Consider the following 25,171-nt stretch of genomic DNA (forward strand, 5'->3'; position numbering starts at 1 on the left):
GCCCTCCGGAAGTCCATGGTTGTGGTTTTGCTGGCCCCCCTCCTTACTTCACCAAGAATCGAGAATCATGAGAGGACCACAGTGAACACTACAGGCAGCCAATACAGATCAAAGATTATATGAGACTTAATAAACCAAGAGTTAGAAGTAATTTTAAAACAGTGATTGTTCAGCTTCTTTTTAGATGTTGGGGAGGTCAGGGTATCTGGATCTCTTACATATGTAGCTTAATGAGAAAAAATTGTGAAATGCTAAGAATCTAAAATAACCTTTTAAAGAAGTTTGCAGATAAAAACGGGGAAAATTATAGAAAATACACAGTTCTCTCTGCCCCAGCATCTATACACAATTCTTACACCATGAATGCTACAATCTCTGCCCCGGCGCTTGCATAGGCCATATCATGCATTTCTACAGCACTGCTGTTTCTTTCTTGATGTGGCAGATGCAGCTGGTTAGTCTGAGCTGTGATCCACTAACTGGCTGCAACTAATGCATGGAGATAAGGAGCAAGAGAGTGGCCAGGGATTCATGCCTTTTAGGGATGGTGGAAGCAAAATGATCCCTTCTTGAAAATGTACGCTCCATATCATATTTTAGACAGTGTGGCCATTCCCTAGTCAGGTAGACCAACATAATAGGAATGGATTGGGACTTTCCAGAGGCTTTTGGACTGCATTACTGCCTAGCTATATTTGATCAATTTAGTTCACAAACTGGTATTTGATTATACTTTGAGCTATTATACAGGCAAGGTAAAGCAGATTTTTCCATGTGTGCTATTGGAATATATTTCAGATTTATGATTTTTTTTTTTTTAAAGCAATAACATATCTGCAGAAGACACTACTGAAAAAAACTGCAGAAAGCATAAACTAAACAGTTTTAAAATAAAATTCTCCCTCTATAACGCTAAGGAGAACATGAACACGTAGATAAGATAAGAAACAAAACTTTCATGCTTGCCAGTCAGAGTCCAACTGCTGAAGATGTTTAGAAGAAAGATTTCCCTTTGGGCAGAATATTCTTTTGTAGAATTTATTTATGCCTTCTCTTAAGTAGCTTCTATGTTGTGCCATTACAGGAACCTGATTATATACTGCCTTGGAGATAATATTATTTGCATCTCTGTAAAGTAAATGTAAAGAATCATGAAGAAAAGTTTGAAGCATTTTGCTCTCGCTTTGGTCAATGTCAAGGGTTCTCACCAGTTACAGAGAATGAGGTCTTGGATCTCAAATTAGGAGCAATCATGGCTTGATTTAATATGATAACTTCATCTTTATAAGTGAAAATAAAAAGTGAAAACTGAAAAATAGACTAATAGCATACTATCAGTGCATATTTGATCCACTAGCAAAAATGCATATGGTAGACCCCACACCTGTCACTGGCAGTGGTAGGAGGAGCTGAGAAATGTTTGCAAATTCATATCTATGCTTTCATGGGAACTATGGAAATTATAAGTCTGAAAAAAGAGGTTCAAAATCTTTTATTAATCTAAATTATTTTATGATTCCTTGGATTTTACTGAAAGATACAGGAAAAAGAAACTTCAGCAGAGAATTACTAGCATTATTATAAGTCAGATCTTGATTTTTCTGGATGACATGTTGCATACTCTGCACATGCAGTAGGTTTTGTGATTGACTGGGACAGTGATATTATCTGAAAAAAATATTTCAGTGTTTTCAGGGCCTTGATTTTACACTAACAAAGTTAATGGAAATGTCATTAGTCACTTGAGATAGTGTTGAAATGACCATATAAATCCTGAAATTTAACAGTATATTAAATAGGTAGTTTCAGATTTTTATTTTTGCAGCACTGTATTTTCAAAAGGTGGCAAATCTGTGCTGAAAAAAAAGCACAGAATTCTAGAACCAAGTCATTGAAATGTTTTGCTTGATAATCAAAAATCAGTATTCATTAAAAACAGGTGCTGTTAGAGATAATTTGGAAAGAAATATGGGAAAACCCTACTTCAGAAAACTTTTTTTGTGTGTCTACAAATATTAAGTGACTTGAGCATGAATTGTACATTATCTCTTCTTTATTATTCTTTTATTTATTATTCTTGCTATTTAACCAGTCCTTTCTGTCTTCATTTCATTTAGTGAATTAAAAAAAGGTTATTCTGTTGAATCACTTCTTGCAAAGCAGTCTCAGATGGCCTAAGAAAGCAACAGATATTTCACTGAATGCTGTAAATTCCACTGAAGGATTTAATCTAAGTTACTGTGTTTTTAAAAGGTGATAAAAAATAACTTACTTCTTAAAGTATATTTCTTTCTTTGAGTCAAAAGAAACTGGTTCCAGCCATCAAATCATAGATTGCTAATTTGTTTTGTCTTTCTCATCAAATACATAAAATGTCACAATCCCTTTTCTTGGATCTCAAAGGAAGTGTCAGAAAAAAATTTCACAGGAAGTTTATACTATGTAATTGTTTCTTAACTTTGTAGAAAGCTTCTAATTCAGTGATGCTCAGCTTGAATTTAAACACAGTTTACCCACTAGCCAGTCCAACCCACTTTCAAGCCAGGTTTAGCATGTACTGGATGGAAGGTATATGTTTAAGTTTTTCACTAATACTGTGCTTAGACTTATGTAGATGAATTCTAAATGATAAATGTTAAAATTTATAGATCACAGGATTGCTCTGTGCACTGTTACTTCTTTTATGGCATGGACTGGCTCCAAATTTTTCTGTCTTTGCTCCTTCCCTCTGCTCATTAAAATACATTCATGTACTTTTCATTATTAACAGCAGTGAAAATAGACTTAATTTCATCTCCAGGTCCCTCACAGAGTAATTTATCTGAGCAGCACTGCATGCTATCCTTCCTGATATTTGTAATTTCTTTCACAACAGAATCAAACTAAACTCCTTGTCCATTATTGCTGGATTGTATTTTACTCCTCAGTCAGGTGAAATACCTAGTCACGCTAGACATTTAGATGTAATTAAAGATTCCAATTCTTCTACTTTGTCATGGGGACATAATTAAGTTTGTGGGACTATTTCTGGATCTCTCCTAAGCAAGTAAATGCAAACTTTATGGAATGAATGTACTATCATTATGTCAGTTTGTAAAACACTCACAATGTGTTAGGGACATAACTTCAGGATAATGAATTGTTAAAAAAACATTAAGGAGTGAATTTGGAATTAATCTATCTCTATCAATTTCTATAAATGTAATAACTACTCATAATGCACAATCTTGATTGAATATATTTTATGCACATAACCAGAAAAAAAAATCAATCACTGTAAGTGCAAATATGAACTCAAACATCGATCTAAGTTCCAATTACATCTTACTCTAAAGCTATTTCATTGAATTTCATCAGTTGTGGTATTTTCCTTTTACATATTTCTATGTTTATAGACACTAGGATTCTGTTAATCATATTGCATACTATCTGCCTGCAGAGTTAGCCAGGCAGTTACCTTAAAACAAATACAGTCTAGTGTTCAGGTTTTGCTTGGGCCAAATGCAAAAAAGAGGAGACTTCTCTAGAGCCTTGTTTCATGCAATAACTTTCCTGTCCACAGCCTGCATTCCTAAACTAACAGAGTAGAAGAATTTATTGCTGGTAGATAATCAGTCAGTTGGAGTTAAAGGGAACCCAGACAGATATGATGTAGCTGATTCACTGGGAACATGCGACTTCTAGGAGGAGACAGTGTTACAACCAAAATCAGGTTGGCTTCCCAGCACTTACTGGGAGAAACTGGTTTTGGTTGTAAAGGTGAGAATTCTACAGAATATGAATTTTTAGCTGGACATTGGGTTTTTTCCAAATGTCTAGTTCTGAAAAGTCTTCACAGGTTTATTTTAAATTTTTAACTTTAACTTCTTGTAGTCATGCCTTATCTGCAAACATAAGAGTAGGAAAAACAGACTTGGGTTAGTAAGACTAGCTCAGCAACATTCATTTTCAGGGATAAGGAGATAATCCCTACTCTGTGAGGTGATAAATTAGTTGATAATTCACTGACTGGAAATTCAAGAAATCAAGAATGACCAGTAGGAAAGACTTTGGAGAAGTTAAATGCTACAGTTTATACACATGGAATAGTGGCTATATAGTTTTTCTTTATTTATTTTTTTCTATTTATTTTTTTCTTTTTTTTAATGCAAGCCCAGGGGATTTTATTATAAAGAGAGGAAACTAACTGGGAAAACCCACAGTGGTTGTTTCTGTGAAGTGTTATTCAGCTATTGATTACATGACACAGATGATATGGAAAACTGGCATGGTTTAGCCAACTTCACTGAATGCAGTTTGCTTTCATGTGTGATTGCTGTTGTATTATTCCCACTCTGAAGCTATGTTCTAAATGGTTTAGTTTACAAGTCTTGTCTACATGCACTTAGGAATATTGCATTCATGCTCATTGTTGGTATAGGCAGGCTGTTGTCATTTTTCCTACTCTGATGAGGCCATGGAGGTTATACAACTAGTAGGAACCATCTTATTGTGGGACTACTATAATGATGGGTGATGCTTCTAACATTGCCCATGTAGATGCAGCCAAGACGAAGACAGACAGTTCAGGAATGGGGCCCTTAAAACACTCTAAAAGGTAACTAGTAAATGTTTGACTAGGACAAATACTTGGCTGGGAGAAAAAACAATGGTCTTTCAGTAAAGTAACCTGGTCTAAGATCTCTGCATAGTCATGGGAAAGATTATTCTACTATACCTTAAAAGGCTGGAATTCTTAATGATGGCTTCTTGTCCAAACTAGTTTTGAGCTAACTTGCATTAGCATTGTAAAAGCTTCAACACAGTTCTAGGCTGATGCTCAAACCAGGACAAACTTGGCTTTTAGTGGAATTTTCTTCCTAAAGTGAAAGTCACATTTTCAGCACAAAGCTATATAAGTAAAATCCCATTTATTGGGTCAGTATCACAAAGTGCCAGGGCTCAGACCATCTGGGACACATCAATATTTAAGATAAACTGAAGGAAAAGCTCACAGAAATCCCAAGAAAGTCAATTAGCACACCTGTGCTTCCTTATTATCTAACACCTTTGCCACCTCCTCCTTTTTCATGTTCCATCTTTCTTTGTAGACTTAACTTCTCTCTGTTCTGCTCTCTGCATTTTTTTTCTTTTATCTGATACCTAACAAGTGCACTATAAATATATGTTGCCACATATATCTGCAGTCTTACTTGTGTTTCTGTCATCTTGAATAGTCTGTTTTTTCTGTCTTGGCCTTGCCATCTTTCTGTCTCTTTAGATTCACTCATGGCACTCTGTAATTTTCTCTCCCTCTAATTATTGGCTAGTTTAATAGTCTTACCACACCATACCATTACATGTTTTTCTATAATAGGTACCATATACTGTTCATCTTTATTAATGGATTTGACATACTACTGTAAGATACAGATTTTATGACACTGTTTATACAAAAGAAAGTAGCCTGTTGCAGAATCATTTCCCACAAATATATCTATATATGAGAAAGGCACCACTAAAGCCCCTGTTGCTCCAGAAATCCTCTGAATTAACTGAAATCCTTACTAGGGAGATTTTGAGGAAAAGGCCCAAAACGGATCTCCCATGATATCAGCTCCATTCTGCTCCTGCTGCAGGCTACATTGTCATATAATATTCTTCATAAATTTAAAAAGAGTTGTCTTGAAACTAGTTATTCTTTCAGCATTCTTCTCCCATCCTCCAGTAAACCTGCTAGTACACTGATCAGTTTTAAAGACAAATGTTGGGAGGTCAGATGTGTATTTTTAGACACAGAAATAAACCATGAAGTCATACACGTCCAGCACTTCTACTGTTTCTTTTCAGTCTTGCACTTAGTGCTTTGCACAGAACACCGTCTTTCCCTAAACAGATCTTGTATGGAGAAGATAATCCAATAAAGGAAATAAATGTCATGGAATATTGGTTTCATGTAAGTTGAAATATGCTGGATAAAATCTGAAAACCAACCTTTTATTTTATTTTAAAAGTGGCTGGGTTCTGACACTGTCTGTGTCCCATGCATTCCATGCATGCTTTTGGGTCTAATAACAATGAAAGCAGGAAGTTTGTGTGAAGTCAAAATTGCCAGGTAACAACAGTTGTTGCTCAAATTGTTTCTCCATTCCAATTCTAACAAACTGTTTTCCTCTTTTCTTGCAGTTTTCCACTTGTCCCACAAAGTCACTCGGGTGGTTCCAGAGAGTGCTCTGCTGATTGTTCTTGGTCTCTTCCTTGGTGGCATTGTATTGGCAGCAGATCACATTGCCTCCTTTTCGCTTACACCAACTGTATTTTTCTTCTATCTGCTGCCCCCAATTGTTTTGGATGCTGGATATTTTATGCCGAATAGATTGTTCTTTGGAAATCTTGGTTCCATCCTTTTGTATGCTGTCATTGGGACAGTCTGGAATGCTGCCACAACCGGTTTATCTCTCTATGGTGTCTATCAGACAGGAATAATGGGTAAGTTTGATCTGTGAAGGCACAATTGTGAATGTTACTGTATGCTAGCTGTTAGATGGGGTGATACTTTACAACTTAGCTCTTTCCAGCAGAAAAATCCAATTTTAATGGGAGCAATTTGTAATATTTTTACTAAATTTAAGAATGATCTGAGAAATCTTCTCTGAAGCAAGCACAAAAGGGACTTGAACCTGTGTGTCTCGTATTTCCCTGCTCTAAACATGTGCGTACACTCTCAGGATAAAGCTCAGGATTCATCCTGCTAATGGACATCTGGACAAAAATACACTCTGAAGGGCTTGTTTCTTTCTGCTGTTATAGAAACCTTCAAAGTTACTGTAAAATGGAACTGTCTTTCTTCAGTCAGCTTTAATATTAAGTAAGCAATGGTTGCTGAGTGGGTATGTATGCATGACACATCTCTGTCTTCTGAGGCTGGAAATTGTAACTGAAGACTTACAGAGTCAAGTAGCACATGTAAGATGCACCCTGTCTTAATTATACTACAAGATAAGGGCATGGGGCTGCTAGAAGAGGCACAGAACAGCAGTTCTTAATCTTCTCAGCAGGTGTGGCATGCACATAAGCTATGTACTGCTACCTGAAGAACAATAATTCACATTGTATGTGGATTGCATGTGTTTTGAAACAGGCATCCTATCTATGCTTTCTTAGTGTCTGTACTGAAGAAGCTCAAGAGCCCTTCTAGGACAAAATTCTCTCAGGTTAGTGAGTTCTAGAAAGTACTTACAGGGCACATCTGAGTGCTGCTGAGAGCAGTACAGATACAGTGTGCTGCTGTGCCTGTGCACTCTGCCCATCTGTTCTTGGCAACCAGTGCTGAGATCCTGGACTGAGTGAGTGGCTCCAAGACAGCAAGGGGTATATTGTGTTGTACGAAAGGCTCAACAGCTAGTCATGGGGCTGTTCTCCAACCACAGTGGTGTAAAATCAACTCAGAGCAATTTACCACAGACTTCCTTTTCAGTCCAGATAAAAAAAGTGCCTCAAATGTCAGAAGTTGCAGATATTGCAGAGAACATTTTTGCCATGAAGAATTAAACTGTTAGCTGATTATTACAGAAGATAAGATAGTAGAGTTTTCCAGCCTCAAAAACTGCTCCCGTTGTCCAGCACAGGGAAGCAGCAGAATTTGGGGCTGGGTTCTCTGAAACTGGACATAAGATTGGGATATCTGTTCCATCCATTTTAAGGGAAACCTGTGTTGTCCTTATTTGAAAATCCCAGTCTGGAAGAACTAGACCAGACTCATTCATATGAGGCTCATCTTATGTTACTGCAGATGTTTGTAATATAGACATCTATGATAGATTTAGCTTACGTTTTAGATATTTACCTTACTATATCTCACAGTTTATAAGTAACAATCTTCTTTAGAAGATACAAAGGTGACAGCTCAGATGCAGATGCTATTGATTTTTATAGGTAGGTAAGATGTTTTATGTGCTTTCAGCCTGTAGGCACAATATATTGCACCCACAATTTCACATTTATAGTTAAATACAGGTTTTCAGGAACAAAAAAGATGACAAAGGGATTTCTTTCTTTAAATATCCAAGCTGTTTGGAACAATTTAAAAAATATTACCAAAAATACATTATTAACATCCTGCTCTGGGAAATATAATGAATGATAATTACTTTTAAAAATATGTTGATAAAAACCATTAAAGGAAAAGCATTGACCTCGTTATGACGTGAAATGGAAAAGTCAAGTGTTTTCCTAAAAATTTTATTTTAAGTGAAAAATCCATTTATCTCTTGCTCTCCTCCCAATCCGTAAACAATTCACGACTAACTGTAAAAGCTGGATTTGATAGCTACATGTTCTGCTTCATCATGCAAATCTTTCAGTGATAGTATATACTAGAACTCTGAGCTTACAGTTAAACAGGAGAATCAGCCCCTACCACAGGTCACAGCTAAAGCTCTACAAGCTAAAAATAGGGATGTTAACAAAGGCAAACAATAAACTGACATGCCTGGCATATTTAAATGTTTAGAATGAGTGTTAATTGGTATACTGTGGGGACCTGTCTACAACCAAGACATATTATAACCTACTAGAGTTCTAATTTCAGCTATGGAAAAGGCCAGAAAATCCTGTCCCTGATTCAAACTATGTCATTCTCCAGCAAAGCTAAGTAGGACTTTAAAATATCTACAGGACACATACTTACTAATCCATTAAATACATTGTGTTGACCTCCAAGATGTCAGCAATATTTAAGCACCACACTTTGTGAAAAGCCTTGCTGTTGTTATTTACTTGCTGAAGGTAGGAGAATGCTGAGTTACTCAATTTCTAGAAGAGTTCATAGCAGCCTCTGGTTGAAATTCTATGGCATATTTTTGTTTCTACCCCACTTTCTCTACAATTGGAAAGAATAATGCTAGAAAAAATATTAAAATGTAGGAATGTATATCTGCTACAGACTATGAACTAAAACCAAATTGCTTCCAACTTTACCACTGAATGGGCCTGTAGTACTGTCCATCAATATGAGAGTGCATAATCCAAATTGGATTACATAGATTTCCTACATAAATAAACATAAAAGCAGCTCTTTGTTTGCATTCAATAATCTTACAGATATTATAATTTGCAGAAGAAAAAGAGAACGTGATAATAACAAAGAAATCCTTCTTTAGAAGTGAAATTAAAAGATCAGCACCTTAACTATTAACTAACAGCCATACCAGTCTGCTTTCACAGAATAGGAAGAAGTATCTAATCCTAAATCTTCCTGGCTGATTGCACCTAACTGTTCACCATCTACTGGAGAACTAACACATGCAGCACTTCTCTGTGGAATAATTGTGGTTGTGACTAATGCTTAGAAAAGTTTTTCCTGTACAATCTAGGTCATAGCGATAACATGCTGAGTGTGTGTAGAAGTCTTAAACTGGGCCCAGCAACTTACTTTGCCTAGGTGTCACTGCTGGCAACTAGTCACTCCAGACTCTGGTGAGCTGGAGGAAGCAATGGTCATGTACCACTTGGAAATAACCTGCATCATTAGTCTAAATAAAAGTCTGATTTAGAAACGCCATGCCTCTTGACATTGCTTTATAGGAATTATAGATGTGTCCTAACCTTTCCATAAATATTTGCTCACTAGCTTTGCAGTCTTCAAAGAATGTACCAATGATTATAATTGGTAACATATAAAAAAGATAAGCAATCTCAGTGAGCCAATTTATTTTAAAAGCTTACGTTCTATTGTACCCTGATATCTGACAGTTGTTGTCAGTGGGCTTGTTCCTTCCTTAAGCATGGCAGAGAAGGCCAACATTTGATGGAACCATTACTTAAATTCAGGTTCAAGGCTGTTCTCAGAATTTTTGGCACAGACTTCAGCTCACTGCTTCAACCCCTCTCTCACACTAAAATGGATAGATTCAGTCCTCATTCACAGCCCAATATGTCCAAGAGTGAACAAGACTATTCCTCTTTTTTAAAGTATAGAGTAGTTATCTGTCTGTGCAAACTATGAATTTCTGTTTTCAGGGCCTTACCAAGGTCCCTATAAACTGTATGGAAAACATTGTAGATGCTCTGATTGGCAGACAGCAGCTAAGAGAATATGTACTTCTGCAGCTCCCCCAGATTATTGGCCATTGTCACATACAACAGAGTGTCGTCTACTCCTGTCTCTGGCTGCCCATGTGCCTGTCCTTCTCTTGAGTAAATATGCCCATGCCATTTTGTATCAAAAGTATTTGGAATCTAGTTTCTGTTTCAATTACCTTCCAAGCACTAAATATTCTGGATTTGAAAAATTATCTTGTAAGAGTTCTTGCTAGAGGAGTGGCCATGTTGTTCTGGAAGTACCTTACAGACAATATTGATCCTTTGGCTATGGCTACTGACTGTCATTGTCTGACTCATGCTTCCAAATCATTTAATCAGGTGCATTTCTCCCTCACCTGTAGAAATCATGCCTGATACAACTGTCTATTAATTTTGGGCATGGACCTCTGCATTGTGTTCTAATAAAAGAACTCTCAACATATTCCTTCTTTGCTCTTCCTCATCACCTCTTAATGAACCTTGCTTCCTCCTCCATCCATTAATGAACACAAAGGGTATTTTCCTGTTCTCTCTCCTTCTCCTCTCTTTCAAAAATCTGTTCCCCAGAAAAAATGACTGGGATACCACTCTTGATTGCATGAAGAGGGTAAATTTTGCAAGATATTTAGGAAGCTGAGCAAAGCGATCTTTGTGGCTTTCCTTTTTCTGTTACTTTTAAAATGATAGTGGTGCTTGTCTCAGTCTGTTTGCATAACTGAACAAAATAATCTTAATAACTAAAAGAAGATTAAAAAAAATTAAATAAATACTGGGTTACTTTATCACCAGAGTTTTGTAGTTCCAAAACTTTTGAAATCATTGCCAAAATTTCTAAGGGGCTACAACACAAACATGTTGAGGTACATTTTAGTCCATCTATTTTTATGGTCCGCTTGCGGACAATTTAACAGTGGCATCATTAATCATAATTTGGGAACAAGTGTCTTAACAGCACTTATCAATGAATGTCTACTGAATAAGGAGGCCACAAGTGGTGTTTAACTGCACTGAGTGCAGTTAAGCCCCACTGTAGCAGTTCTTAGTGACCAAGAGTCAAATTTGGCCTGTGGCATGAAGTATTTTGGAACATTTACTTCAGGAGTACTGATATATTCCTCTTACCATCTTGTTAGTTCTCAGTTATCCTGAGATAATTTACTTGTTAGATAAACCATACCACACACAAATAAAAAGCCAGTTTAGATGTGGAAATACTTATCTCAAGTGCCTTGCCATAAGAACAGGACTGTATTGCTCCCAGAATCAACTTTGATCCACATGGGCCAATGCTAGATCCAACAAACCTTGTAGGATACAAGGTGACACAATGCAGAACTTGTTAAGTAGTTTCTGTGCCATGCTTTCTAGTTGATGCCTTAGGATCCCTATTTTCAATGATTTTGCATTATCTATAATATCACAGTTTGTCATTTCTATAGATAATACAGAGCTGTCTCTGCTTATACTTTGTTTGCTTTGTTTTTGAAGGCCACCTGAATTCTGGACTGCTGGACTTCCTCCTGTTTGGCAGCTTAATTGCCGCTGTGGATCCTGTAGCTGTTCTGGCAGTGTTTGAAGAAGTCCATGTCAATGAAGTTCTATTCATCATTGTTTTTGGAGAATCGCTTCTGAATGATGCTGTAACTGTGGTAAGTAAATTAGATATCCCAAAGTCACCCAAACTCTAGAGGATTTCTTCTGAAGTGTATTTTCCCCTTAAATGAAATACTGTATCATCTGTGTGTATCTACTCATGGGCTAGTGTAGCATAACTCATGGTGTTCTCTGTCTTGTTTACAAACACTGTATTGCAAAGATTAAATGTTTGAGCATGAAAGCTATTTGGAGCCTGTAAGTCACATAAAAATATCCAGGGTTGGATGAGCATAAAAATATTTAAAATGAAGTTTCAGGTGTGTACATTTTATTTGCCTTTGCTGTTCAAGTAGGGCTTTCACGACTTACTGAAATTAGTTCCAGGGATTTTAAGCCTTTCTTTGCTGTTGTTTTTTAATGCACATACTCTTTTCTGCATATTTCTGTTATGCCCATAATTTATATGAATACCTCAGATATATAGGCAGTGAGAGAGAGAATACTCGCCAAAGTGGTTATGCCTGTTCCCTCTCTTTTACTTCAATCAGATGTTTATCAAACAGATATATAACAAAGAGCAAATTTGGGAAAAATTTTGGGACATTTTAGAAAGTTTCTGGTTTGGTTTGGGGTTTTTTGGTAACATGTTAATTTCTGGGTTTTCTTTCATTTAGAAAGAGAGGTCCCTTCCAACCCAAACTATTCTATGATTCTATGATTCTATAAAAGGAAAACTTAATAGACTTTAACAGACAAAACAATCCCAAATTTCTACTGATGTTTTTATTTTGATTGAAACACCTTTTCTTTTCACACAAAATTTTTCTCAGAATAAAATAGTCAATAGTTTTGTAGTATAGTGCTAGTGGGCAGGGACCAGGAAGTTCTATGGCAGAAAGGTGCTATGCAACTGAGTTGCTACAGAGCTTCAGTTCGCTTCTTGGATCATCTCCTATTCCTGCTCCTGCACATCTCCAAAGGAGGGTAAGACATGTCCCCCAGGCTCAGTAACTTAATTTTTTGCAACCAAGGCAGTAAGGCACCGCAAGGTCACTGGCAGCAGCCTAACTGTTCACATGAGTTTGAACATGCCATTTAGGGCCTTCAGAGAAACCTAATTGCCTTTAGATATCAGTCTCATTAGTACTTTTGGGGTATTACCAGAAACAAATATTAAAATAAACCCTTGAGGGACTCAGATATCAACATCACTGGCTTTCGGAAGGAAAGGAGTTTTTCTTACTGTGAAATTAATACAAACACTCACTCTACAAAAAAAAAGAAAGTTGTTTGTTGAAGAAAATCCAGAAGAGAAGAGTAAGCATGATCAAGAGTCAGAAAGCATAGCCTATGAGAAAGTCTGAAACAACTAGAGTTCTTACCTGGAAAAAGGAAAGACTGTAGGACAGAATAAAGTGGATGATATAGCATTCTTTAAATGTAAATATGTAAAAGACTACTGTTACAGAACAAACTAACCTGCATGCCATGACTGGAGTAAATATGATAAGAATTAACAAGCTTAGCTGCAACAAGGAAAACTGAGCAAGCCATAGTAAGATTCTCCTCCATCACTGGAGGAATTAAGAATAGATTAGACAGGCATGTGTCAAAAATAATGCTCATACAAACCTCCTTAGGCAGGGATATGGATAAGATGAATTCTTTACTTTCAGCACTATCACTGTTAGTCAATTATTTTAAAAGCTTTAGTTCTATTATTATAGTTTATTCTCTTTTACGTTCAACTTACTTTACATATGTTCAACCTATTTAAATCAAATCTCTTATTATTAGCATCATATTAAGTATCTTATTTATCTTATACAGGTGATTAAATAAATCTGCCAAATACCTGGATTTTAGAGTGAGAAGTGCTTTAGAAAACACATCTAGACGTAACAATGCTTCTTATAGATAGAATTCATATTGACATAAGAAATGGAAAGTTTTTTTAAAATTTTTTGTTTCTTCTTGCTCCACTGCATTTTTTCCATTTTCAAAAATTTGAAAATCTGCAAAATCTCCCTCCACACAGAATTTCCCTCAGTCATACATAATTTCAGAATTCATAATGTTGGGGCCCATAATGAGATTATTTTAATAGGCTTAATTCAGCAGCAAATATTAAGCTAGTCTACTTTTCTTTTCAGGTGCTGTACAATGTGTTTGAATCTTTTGTTACAATAGGTTCAGAGAATGTGACGGGGATTGAATGTGTCAAAGGCATAGGTGCGTAGAATTGAATTCCGTATCACATCACTGATGTACATATGCAGACTTTTAAACAAAATAGTATTATTTTTATGCTATCAGTAACTGTTATTTTTCAGGCCTTTCCCTTGTCATTCATATTCCCACACTCCTGTGGCATAGATGAATGTCTTAAGAAAATAAATAAGTGAATATTCCTGAATATTTGGGAAACTTAATCAGATTTGTTTTCTTCTGAGGAGACTCAACAGATGTAGAGTTCAGTTGTTAAGACCTCCAAACTTGACAGTTGTACATATTTTCTTTGTATTTTATAACATGTCCTGAGTTTCAGCCTGTGCTCTCCCTGCATTCCAGGAAAGTTGAGATTGCATATGGGTGTTCTCACTCTTTATCACTGATTACCATAAAGTAACGTTTGCCAGTGACTATCAAGAAATGTTATTTATCTAAAAATTTAGTCACTATTTCCCATTCCAAGCATGACATGATACTACATTATCTTATGAATCAATGTTTTAAGAGTGACTTGGGCATATTCTATAATATGCTTTTGGAAAAGCATTTGCTTACAGAACATGGGGACAAAAATTGTTCAAAGAAATGCAGTGGGTTTTGAATAAGCCTAAAATGGTGAAGCTTAACAGAAAGTAACCTTGTTTTTTCTACAGAATGTTGCTTTCATATACCAAGTGCTCAAAAGCAATTCATGTTGTTGCATTTTAGAAATAATTTTTGACATGTCCTCCAAAATTTTCTCTGATTTGCTGGCCATATAATAGAAAAGAACTAGTTCAAACCATTATATTTCTACTGTTTAAGCTGTGTTTGGTTTTGTTTTTCAGTGTCATTTTTTGTGGTAAGCCTGGGTGGGACACTGGTTGGCATTTTCTTTGCATTCCTGCTGTCATTGGTCAGTCGTTTCACCAAGCACGTGAGAATCATTGAACCTGGATTTGTGTTTATCATTTCCTACCTGTCCTACCTCACAGCAGAGATGCTTTCTCTTTCTGCTATCCTTGCGTAAGTCTCTTTTTATTACTGCCCGTGAAGGGGCTCAGAAGGGAATATCGTTTTTAAAAACATTGAAAAGAAAGACCTAAATTACATAGGACAGCTGTAGAATATGACACTCATGAAGCTTATGCTGAATATTACTACCTTCACACTGCAGCAGATTATAGTTTGCAAATACTGCTATTCAGCCTTGAAAATGAATGCAAGTTTTCTGGTATCTGCTGTGCAACATGAGAAATTCCTTTGCAAAATACAGACTTTACTCTTTCCTCTTTGTGATTAATAATACTTCAATAACTAACAGTTGTCCATTTGTATTGACATCTTTCCCTATGACTTGTAATTAAACCAGTATTTTTTCTAAGGCATTATGTGAATGTCCATTATTTGCTGTTCTCACTTTCTTGACTGGCCTGCTAAAATTTGCCTAAATCTTGCCTGTTTTGGCTTGAGTACCTCTGTGGTCGTTCTTCTTTTAGTATCCATTGATTCCTCGCATACCTTTCTTCTCAGTTTTGCTTGTCATGTTTGTAGATCCTACAGTGAGTATATTAAAGATCTGAAAATCTTACTGCAAACAGATCATTAGTTTAAGATTATGTCTGATGTAAACAAGATATAAAATTTTGCATGTAAAGCAGTATGATAATCTGAAGAGAATTAAGGTCTGTTACGATCTAATGAAATGCTGTCTTCAGACCTCTTGGGGTCACCTCAGGATGAGTGTTTGAGATATGCTTTTTACCTAGATTAAACTCCACAATGGCTCCTGAGTGTATTTTTTCTTAGGAATTAATGGTGGGTTTTTATCACTATATGACAGATGATAGATGGAAATAATATTAAATGTTACAACAAATATTTTCTGAACAATTGCTTCTTTTTTTTTTCTAGGATAACTTTCTGTGGCATCTGCTGTCAGAAATATGTCAAGGCTAACATATCTGAACAATCTTCTACAACTGTAAGATATACCATGAAAATGATGGCCAGTGGAGCAGAAACCATTATCTTCATGTTCCTGGGAATTTCAGCTGTAGATCCAAATATCTGGACTTGGAATACAGCTTTTATTCTGTTGACTCTGGTCTTCATCTCAGTGTATAGAGTTATTGGTAAGGGGATGATCTTCTTCCTGTCCTTCCACTGTATTGTTGATGCAGTCACATATTCTTTTGCCAAAAAAAAAAAAAAAAAAAAAAAAAAATTTGGAGTTCTAGACTTGTTCCTTTTAAAATATTCCATTTATTTTAGTTGAATTCATGATTGGTTTTGGGTTAGGAGGGCAGATCTCTACAGTAAGCTTCATCATATGCTGAAAATATAGTAGGATTTCACTTTTGCTGATGTGTGAGGATACGACTAGCCCAGCAGTTAACATGAATCACCCAGTGGCTAACCTTTGTTGACCCAGCACATGGTATTGGCAAAATCTCCCAGTGAAATGGACTTTGTTCTTTAATTTGCAGCCTAACAAAGATGTGAGTCCTGTCAGCCATCTCTTTCCTTCATCTCTTTCAATTTGGTAATAAAGAGATTGTCCTGAGCTAATTTTATGGTTGACTTCAGGTTTGAGACACAAAGTGATGTAAGACCATACATAATTACACCACAGGTTCTCTGGCTTAAGAACTAATTCTCAGGGACTGGTGAAAAACTGGTAAAAAATAAGACTGTGGCAGGTAGGGATTACCTACTGTCAATTTACTGGGCTTATATAAGTTTGCAAACATTTAAAAATACCAATGACAATTTGCCCAACTGTATAGTTCTACTATTTAATCACTGTTCTGTGAAAGAGCAAAGGGGGTAAAAAAGCAAAAAAGGCATAGAATGAAGTACTTCTAGAGAGTAACACATATAGTGGCTTAGTGTATGTACTTACATGTGGGAATAAATTAAACGGGTTTATTTGCCTGTTTGTCTTGAATTAAATTCAAATAAATGGTAACGCATATACCTAGCTGGCAGTTTTCCTAGACTCTGTATTCTTATTCTGTCTAGAAATTCCTGGGCTAAATGAAGGGCCTAGCCCCATGTCCTCCTTTCTAAATAGTCTGTAACCATTGTTCATTTAGCCACCTCTCAGTAACTGCTGATGTGTGTGAGGTGTTTAAACAAGTTTTCAGTATCTTGATTTTGTCACTTGTATTCCTGGAATGAGTGGTTAACAATCCCATAATAAGTGTGATCAATAATTAAATAGTAAATATTCAGCAATAACAATATGCATCCATTAAAGTAGTTGAGCTTAGACATTGATAAATTACTAAAGACCTGATGATATTGGGCCTTACATAATTGCAGCTTTCATACCCTTGGAGGAGTCAGACTGGTGGCATGAATTAATTTTCAAGGTCCCCTCCATCAGAGGCCTTGCTTACAGTGATATACACAAGACACTTTTCGCCTTAGAACAAGTTTAAAGTTCTCTAAAAAGAGAAATATCTCTTTTGCACTGGTTAACAATCCTGGCCTGCTGCAGTGGGACACAGATGCTGTGCCACTCTCAGGAGTGGTGAAGTTGTTTTCCTTCTGCATGGTGGGAGCTCTGGGAGATGTTGTGATTTAGGTCTCCTACAACAGGCAGCATCTCATCTGTAGGCCTGAAGACAGTGTTAGCATAACTACATAACCTCCATAAGCCAATGACATAAATGTCATTTTCAGTGATTTGTAAAGAGTACCACACTTACTCCCTAAATCAACACTGTTTCAACCTGTTTCTCCTTCTGTTAAAAGATCCTGTGCATATCACTGACTAAAAAATTGCTAAAAATTCTATTCTTTCTCAACTGTGAATTTCAAAGGTCAGCACATAGCAGAATTTCACCAATAGTGCCTATGCCAGAGGGCAGCACTCCCAGAAGAACTGCTGGCCTACCGAAGAATCTTCATCTAATTCCTTTGGCTAAACATAAAGCGGAAGGTACCGAATGGGCCTGCCCTCCTTGGCAGTGTAGCAGTACAGAGGGAGAAGCAGATGATGTAGAGAATTTGTTATGAAAACAGACTGGTGGTACTGTTTCTGTTACACACGGTTGGGATATTGACATTCATAAGGGTATTTCTAGACATGCTGGCATTTGTTTTTTATAGGTGTAGTTTTACAGACATGGATTCTTAACCACTACAGAATGGTCCAGTTGGAGATAATAGACCAGGTGGTGATGTCATATGGTGGACTACGTGGAGCAGTTGCTTTTGCTCTGGTTGTACTTCTGGATAAGAACAAAGTGAGAGACAGAAACCTGTTTGTCAGCACAACTATCATTGTTGTGTTTTTTACTGTTATTTTCCAGGTAATTCAACTTCTTAAGCATGCTTCTTGCAAGGAGAAGGAGTCCCCAAAAGTACCGAATGCTTAAAGCTGTTCTCAGCTGAAGGTTGCATATTGTTTCACTGAACTGAAAGCATAATTGAATTTGTAATTTTAGTAACAAAGATCCTATTTTATGTTTTCACATGGCACCACAAGGGACAAAACATAATTTCCTCTGTGCTAAAAAGTGTTCAGTCTTAGCTGCTTGGTGTTAATAGTGCTCAAGTTAGTATCTGATTAAACATCCTTCACCTCATGTGAATAACTATAGGGAACAGTCCTTTTTACGGGCAAATACAGTCATTAAGCTGATCTACCTGAGCCTAAGTCCTTGTTTTAAAATATAACAGTAAGCAGTGGGACAAGAAAATATCTAGCATCCAAACAAAATAGCACTTTCTGGATGAAAAAAACATTAATTTAAATGGAGATATGTCAGTATATACCAGCTTGGAATTTTTTCTCAAATTTATTACAGAAAGTTTAACTGTGGTCACAATCTCCTGGTATGTGCAGAAAACACCACATTCAATGATATAGGAAACACTTTAACCCTTCTACTACCATATTTTTCTCATAGAAGATACATTTTTCCACTGGTTGGTGTCTTTTCAAACCTTTGTAACAGGAGCTGAGGGTACTGCATTATTTTATCTTCTAAAGGGGACAGAGATCAACTGAGGAAGTATGAGAACCACCATATAACATACAAAAACGCTCTATTTCTATTTAACAATGACCAGCTGGAGGAAAGTCTAAGATAATTCCTAAGTATTTATTATCATGTTTCAATCCTTAGGGACTGACTATCAAGCCTTTGGTACAGTGGCTTAAAGTGAAGAAAACTGAACACAGAGAGCCAAAACTGAATGAGAAACTTCATGGCAGAGTAAGATATTTTTAAACAAAACTATGGTATCTTTTCGATTTTTATAGAGTGCCTTAATAGAAAAAAATATTAGAGAAAATTTCTTTTTGGAAGGGAGGGGAGAATCAAATTTCAAGTGCAAAATCCTTCAAACATTTCAAAAGTTATCTGTAGGGTGTAAGTTGTCTTTGGGCTGAGTCCTGTGAAGGGATACTCAGCTGAAGGTTCTGGTCTTTCACTTGAGAATTCAGTGGTGCTGACAGTACTGGGGAAACAGCACAGCTGGAATATGCTTCTTTATCTAAAAGAGGAGGACGTTTGATTGAAGATCGCTAGGGCAAAGCATGTGGAAGTAAGTTTATTTTTCCTTCTTAAATATTGTTTATTTATGGAAAAGATATGAAAGCAGGCTTTGTAGCTTGCATATTACATAGAAAGGTAGTCTGCTGCCCAGTGCAGATGTTAATTATATACTGAAATTCCAGATTAATGTTAATAGTTTTAATTCAGTGTGAATGCTGTGTGCCTGCATTTCTTTAACCTTTTAAAAGATTTTGAAACATAATCTCTTCCAATCCACTTTCACACAACATTCTAAAGTTTTTATTCAGTAAAAGAAAACATACATTTTCAATAAAAATACAGCCTAAAGGACGCAAGACTATAAGACATCTTTCATGGCCTTCTTTAATTCATAAACTTTTCATATTTACACAGCTATCCTGCATTGAGTATTTTAACACATCCTTGTATGAGCTTCTAATCTTCTCTGTTTTCATGTTGGAGGTCACCTGAAGTGAATTAACAACTTAGTGATGGACAGGGTTTGTTTCTGAGGAATTCTTTTACAGACTACTGAATAAATACATTATGCTTTTGTTATCCAGCAATTTAAATTTCCATTTCTGTTCAAATATTTCACTATTTGAAAATCAGTATTCTTCCCCGAGGTGAAAAAATACAGTCTGTCTACATTTATGGGATATACCTTTACATGTCAGTTAGTAGTGCAGGCCAAGCAGTAATGTTAATCCTAACACTTTATAAAGTTGTACATACTGATTCACCACTTCCTAGAATATTCTAGCAGATACTGTCTCAGGAGGCACAGTGCTCCTAGAACTGTATAAATTGCAGCCTTCAGAGAGAGGGAGCATTGTCTGTTCTCAGGGAGTAGGAGGGAACAACTTATTTATGGTATCATTTTCTCCACTTCCATGTCAGATATCTCCTGAGGCAGTAATTAGTATTATATTCAGGAATAATCCATATCACCCATGTTGTTCTAAACCTAGCATGCTGCAGTAATCACACCAATGTTCAGAGTAAAATGTTAACAACCATATACAGAAAAAGACCAAATTCTACCTGCAGCTGCCTTGGTTTGAATCGAGAGTTATAAACCTCAGGATTTCTAGCAGCCATCTAATATACCCAGCATGGGATTTTGCCCTAGATATCAAAAGAATGGTGCCTACTTCTACTGTGAGGGAAGTATGGATGCCTGAAACATCTAAAAAGAAACACTAGGGAAATTTTTCAACTGATTTAATCACTGACACTAGTAGTAGCTGATGTACTTCATAGGGCAGAAATGGAGATGGTAAAATGAGTTGATAAAAAGAGTCTCAAAATTGAATGTTAAAATGGAGGCTTAAGTACCTTTTTGCTGAGACCCTTGTAATTCAAGAATAATTAGTGAATTTGTAAAGAACTGTTAGAAAGCTCAGGACCTTTGAAGAAAAGCATATAGTAGTTAGCATTTCTGTAAATGGGAAAAAAAATCTGCGTAGCAGCAATAAAATTATTCTGCATAGTCACGTGGTCTAACCTGACATAAATTGAGCTATTTTCTAATTATGCCTTTTATTTCCACTTTCACTTTCCTAGGCCTTTGATCACATTCTTTCTGCTATAGAAGACATTTCTGGACAAATAGGACATAATTATCTGAGAGACAAGTAAGTAGTAACTAACTTGGAATGCTGAAATACTGCTAGGAAATCTTAACTGTAATTTATGACTTTTTAAGCCTGTGAGTTTAGGGACAGCAAGGATGTCAAATATAGTTTAAAAGGTTATATACTGAAAATACTGGAAATACAACAAATGTGAAAATAGTTTATTTTTGTCCCCTACAACTGGAATCTTTTCGGTCCAGATTAGGCCTTTGCAAATGCCTCAGTTCACATCCAGGGATCAGCTTCTCTCAAGATTTGAGAACAGGCCATTTGCACAAGATTTAACCTAAAATGTTAATGTTGGTCCTTCTCTGTAATACTCCATTTCATGAACATTATTTGTGTGTGGAGGCACTAAAAAAACTAAACTACGACTGTGCTAGTTGTTTGTACTATTTCTACAAAGGATGCGTTCAACACCTCTGAAAGTGATGGCAGAGGGTGCTTTGAAATGACTCGGATAGTTTAAGCCTATTAGTTTGAAACCAATAATGAAAATTACGGGTCATTTCCATCCCTCTCTGTTTATAGTTGATTCATTTTGAGAGAAGCAAAGTTACCCAGCTGAAAGATACAGACACCATTTTCTTTAAAGTACACGTGAAGAGTTACCATTGTGATGGGCAGAGTTCCATAATTTATATGAATAAATGTGAAAAAAAGGACATTAAATCTTTAATGTCTTTAACATTATCTTTAACAGTGTTATTTAAGGTTAGGCAGTTCTCTCCCTGGAGTTAGGTCATTTCATAGGTGCAGACAGTCACGGTTCTGACCTGCTAATGTCCTGCTGACTCAACAGGTCAATTGCAATACAAAAGCCATGTGGTTGTATTAGTTTTCTGCAGAGCACTCCCCTAACCCTTGCTGAGAAGCTGAGTATATTAGCTTGGGTTGAGCATTGTGCTCATATAACTATACAACTCTTAGACTGGAGTTAGATTGTATCTGAGCTCAAGAAGAATTGCTCACCTGTCTGTACCCAGTTATAGGGACAGTCTCCCTTATTTCCTTTTGCTCTCTGTTCATTTATGCAGGGAAGAATTTTCATGAGGCATTCCAAATAGAACATCCTCTTTCTTTTGGTCTAAATTTTTAGTTTACTTTTTGGGAATGAATTTCAGCAGGCTATAATACAGGGGAATACATGCCCAGTTTTGAAATACTGTCTTGAAGATGGAGCTAAATATTTTAAAAGTGGCAAATTAGAGTTTGACTTCTTAGATGTCAGAAAGTAATCTCCCTGAGTAACAAGAGAAGGAGTAGCTTAATGTAGATTCATGGTTGAGTGTGTGGTTTGATGACTGATATGTTTTGAATGAGACCACCTTAAGTCTGCTTCTTTTGGACTATATGTACATGAAAGTGCTGCTTCCTAAAGGAAATGGCAGCCACTAGCATCCTCACTGATGTGCTCAGGTGTGGCAGCCTGAATTAGAGACTGCTTGTCAGATGTTCTGGCTAGAGAAGAGGAATAGATATCAATTCTGTGAATAATGTTTAACAACAAAAAGGTTTCAACAATCTGAATAAAAGTCATAAACGCAAAATAGCCATTGGGCAAGATGGATAGAATCACTTTGAATAGTAGTCTCCAAAGATGCCTCATGCCCTTTAGAGAAAATCTTGAGGAAGGTAGATGAAAGTAAAGCAGCCTTTATCTTCTGGAGCCTAAATATAAAATAGCAGATATCCTACTATCAGACAAGCTTGGAAGTGTAAATCACAGAAAATACACATCACTTCTATCCCCCAGAGTACATCAACGGCATGAATAAGGCCCTCTGTAAGTGCTTTTGGAAGGGCACAGCTGTGAACTGATTTTCTAGGCTGGCTGTCCTACAATACAGCTGGGGAAAAGCAGATTCCCTTCCAAAGGAGGAAAGAAAATTAAACTTTTAGAATGAAGCTATTAAATACAACAATGCATAATCAGAAGTGGAAAAATAAGGTAGCATGATCTCCCAGAGTATAAAATGTCCTAGCGACTCTGAAATGGGATACTATAATCATAGCACTCTTGCTGTTGTAGTAGTGTTTGGTAAGTGAACCTATTAAATGCTTTGTGACAGCTGCATAACTCTGTAACAGGCTTTTCCTTAACTTTCTTTACATGCTAATTGAAAAGCTTCAAAACACAAATCCCTCACATTGCTATGTTCACCATTTCTTTTAAAGTGCTTAGCTCACAAAAATATTTATGCCAAACTAAAAATGCTGTGAAACTAAAATTGCTTGTTGCCATTAACACGGTTTGTTTAAATTATCAGGTGGTCCAATTTTGATAGGAAATTCCTCAGTAAAGTACTGATGAGAAGGTCTGCTCAAAAATCAAGAGACCAGATCCTTAATGTTTTCCATGAACTCAACTTGAAGGATGCAATTAGCTATGTGGCTGAGGTACTTATGAACACTTGTTGACATATTATAACATCGTTTGTGTTTGTTTGGTTTTTTTTAATTTATGATATAACCTAAAGTTGATATATCTCAGGAGATGTCTAAAAGAAAACTATTTTCATTGCTGCTCTTCTATTTTTTCCTAAATGTGTTCTGAGTCTCAGTATCACCTGTTTGAGTGGCTGTAATTCTCAGTATTATGCCTGATCCCCAAGTATGAGTATATTGTACTTAAGTCAGTGTCTTTTCTGTTGGATTTTACAGAATAACTTTGTTTCTACATTCATTGCATGAAAAGATACTGTAATTCCGAAGGGATCAGGCAAACTACTGTCTTTCTAAATGTGTCAACAGAGTCTGGCTCCTGCAGAACAGTGGTTCTATGTGATGACAAATCTGATTTGAAGATGCTCACTTCCAAATGGTGTGGATATATGACCAAAGCAATGGATTGCTATAATCTCATTCTGCCAGACCACAGTAAAATAAAAAAAATTGGGAAGGGTAACTTTAATTCAATGGAATCGTAACACCCAGACTTCAAAAATTAAGGTTAAACTGATATATTACAGATATCAAACGCAATCACAGAATTGTGAAGTTAGAGAAACTTTAGACTTGCAACAGGAGAAATTTTTAAAGTTACAGAACGGAAGGAAGCTACTGGCCTTCTGCAGGAGTACCATTCCCAGACTGAAGCAATGTTAACAGAATGTGTAAGAATTCCTGATCTTCTTCAGTATGAAACTGGCCACCTTAGTTCAAATCACCACAAATGTGCAGTATTCATACAGTGTAGAGGATGGTTTTAAATGGAGTATTTTAAACAGTGATCTTTGAGGTGATAATCTATCTATGCCTGTAATCTCCAAGTGAACTAATTTTCACAGCTAGATGATATACCAGTTAATTTCTTTAATCAAAATAAACACTATTACTACAACTGATACTACTATTAATAATAATATCTTTTCTTTTTTTGAAAATGAGCCAGGCAGACTTCTTCCAGTGAAACATGTAATTTCAAAGATCAAATTCAGAAAATAAGATGAGATTCAGAAATGATGTTAGTGTGAAAAATGAGGAGTGGTTCACAAGATAAGCAAATACTTCCTTTTGAGATTTTGCAAATTACCCATTCGGTTTTCAGACCATTTGAGCTCAAGAACTAACTTTCTTTCTTGTGGTGCTTTCTGGGTCACACCTGAGAGGAAGATAGTTAGACAATGACTTTGATGTTGATGAGCATGAGACTCATGTTCAGATTCACTGCTGAATCTGTTCAGTAGATTCATTACAGTATTTTTTCTCTTTAATGGATGCAAATGGCTCTCTAGATCACTAAGCCATGCAGATTTAGCCCCAGAATCTTTACCCAATAATGTCTTGAATCCCATATAGTAATGTTAGATTAAGTTAGATTTTTTTTTTTTTTAGGAGAGTTACCTTTTTTATTATACCTTAGTACCGTTCACAGAATCATCAAATCATAGAATAGTTTGGGTTGGAAGGGACTTCTAAAGGTCATCTAGTCCAACCCCCCTGCAACGAGCAGGGACACTTTCAGCTAGATCAGGTTGCTCAGAGCCCCGTCCAGCCTGACCCTGAATGTTTCCAGGGGTGGGGCGTCCACCACGTCTCTGGGCAACCTGTTCCAGTGTTTCACCACCCTCAGCGTCAAAAATTTCTTCCTTAGATCTAGTCTATATCTACCCCCCCTTTAGTTTAAAG

At 36.4% G+C, this 25,171-nt stretch overlaps 1 protein-coding gene across 1 annotated transcript in view; it reads left to right on the plus strand.

Annotated features, from left to right (window-relative positions):
• Positions 1 to 25,171, plus strand: part of SLC9A3 (solute carrier family 9 member A3) — a 54,770-nt gene that overhangs the window by 22,276 nt on the left and 7,323 nt on the right. The window contains exons 2-10 of the mRNA XM_009289736.1: positions 6,166 to 6,468; positions 11,551 to 11,711; positions 13,812 to 13,890; positions 14,718 to 14,895; positions 15,784 to 16,004; positions 17,989 to 18,191; positions 19,011 to 19,100; positions 20,970 to 21,040; positions 23,311 to 23,440. Coding sequence (XP_009288011.1) covers positions 6,166 to 6,468; positions 11,551 to 11,711; positions 13,812 to 13,890; positions 14,718 to 14,895; positions 15,784 to 16,004; positions 17,989 to 18,191; positions 19,011 to 19,100; positions 20,970 to 21,040; positions 23,311 to 23,440 — 1,436 coding nt within the window. The remainder of the gene's footprint in view (positions 1 to 6,165; positions 6,469 to 11,550; positions 11,712 to 13,811; positions 13,891 to 14,717; positions 14,896 to 15,783; positions 16,005 to 17,988; positions 18,192 to 19,010; positions 19,101 to 20,969; positions 21,041 to 23,310; positions 23,441 to 25,171) is intronic.

The sequence above is a fragment of the Aptenodytes forsteri genome, unplaced genomic scaffold, assembly GCF_000699145.1.
Source record: "Aptenodytes forsteri isolate BGI_AS27 unplaced genomic scaffold, ASM69914v1 Scaffold234, whole genome shotgun sequence".
Lineage (NCBI taxonomy): Eukaryota > Metazoa > Chordata > Aves > Sphenisciformes > Spheniscidae > Aptenodytes > Aptenodytes forsteri.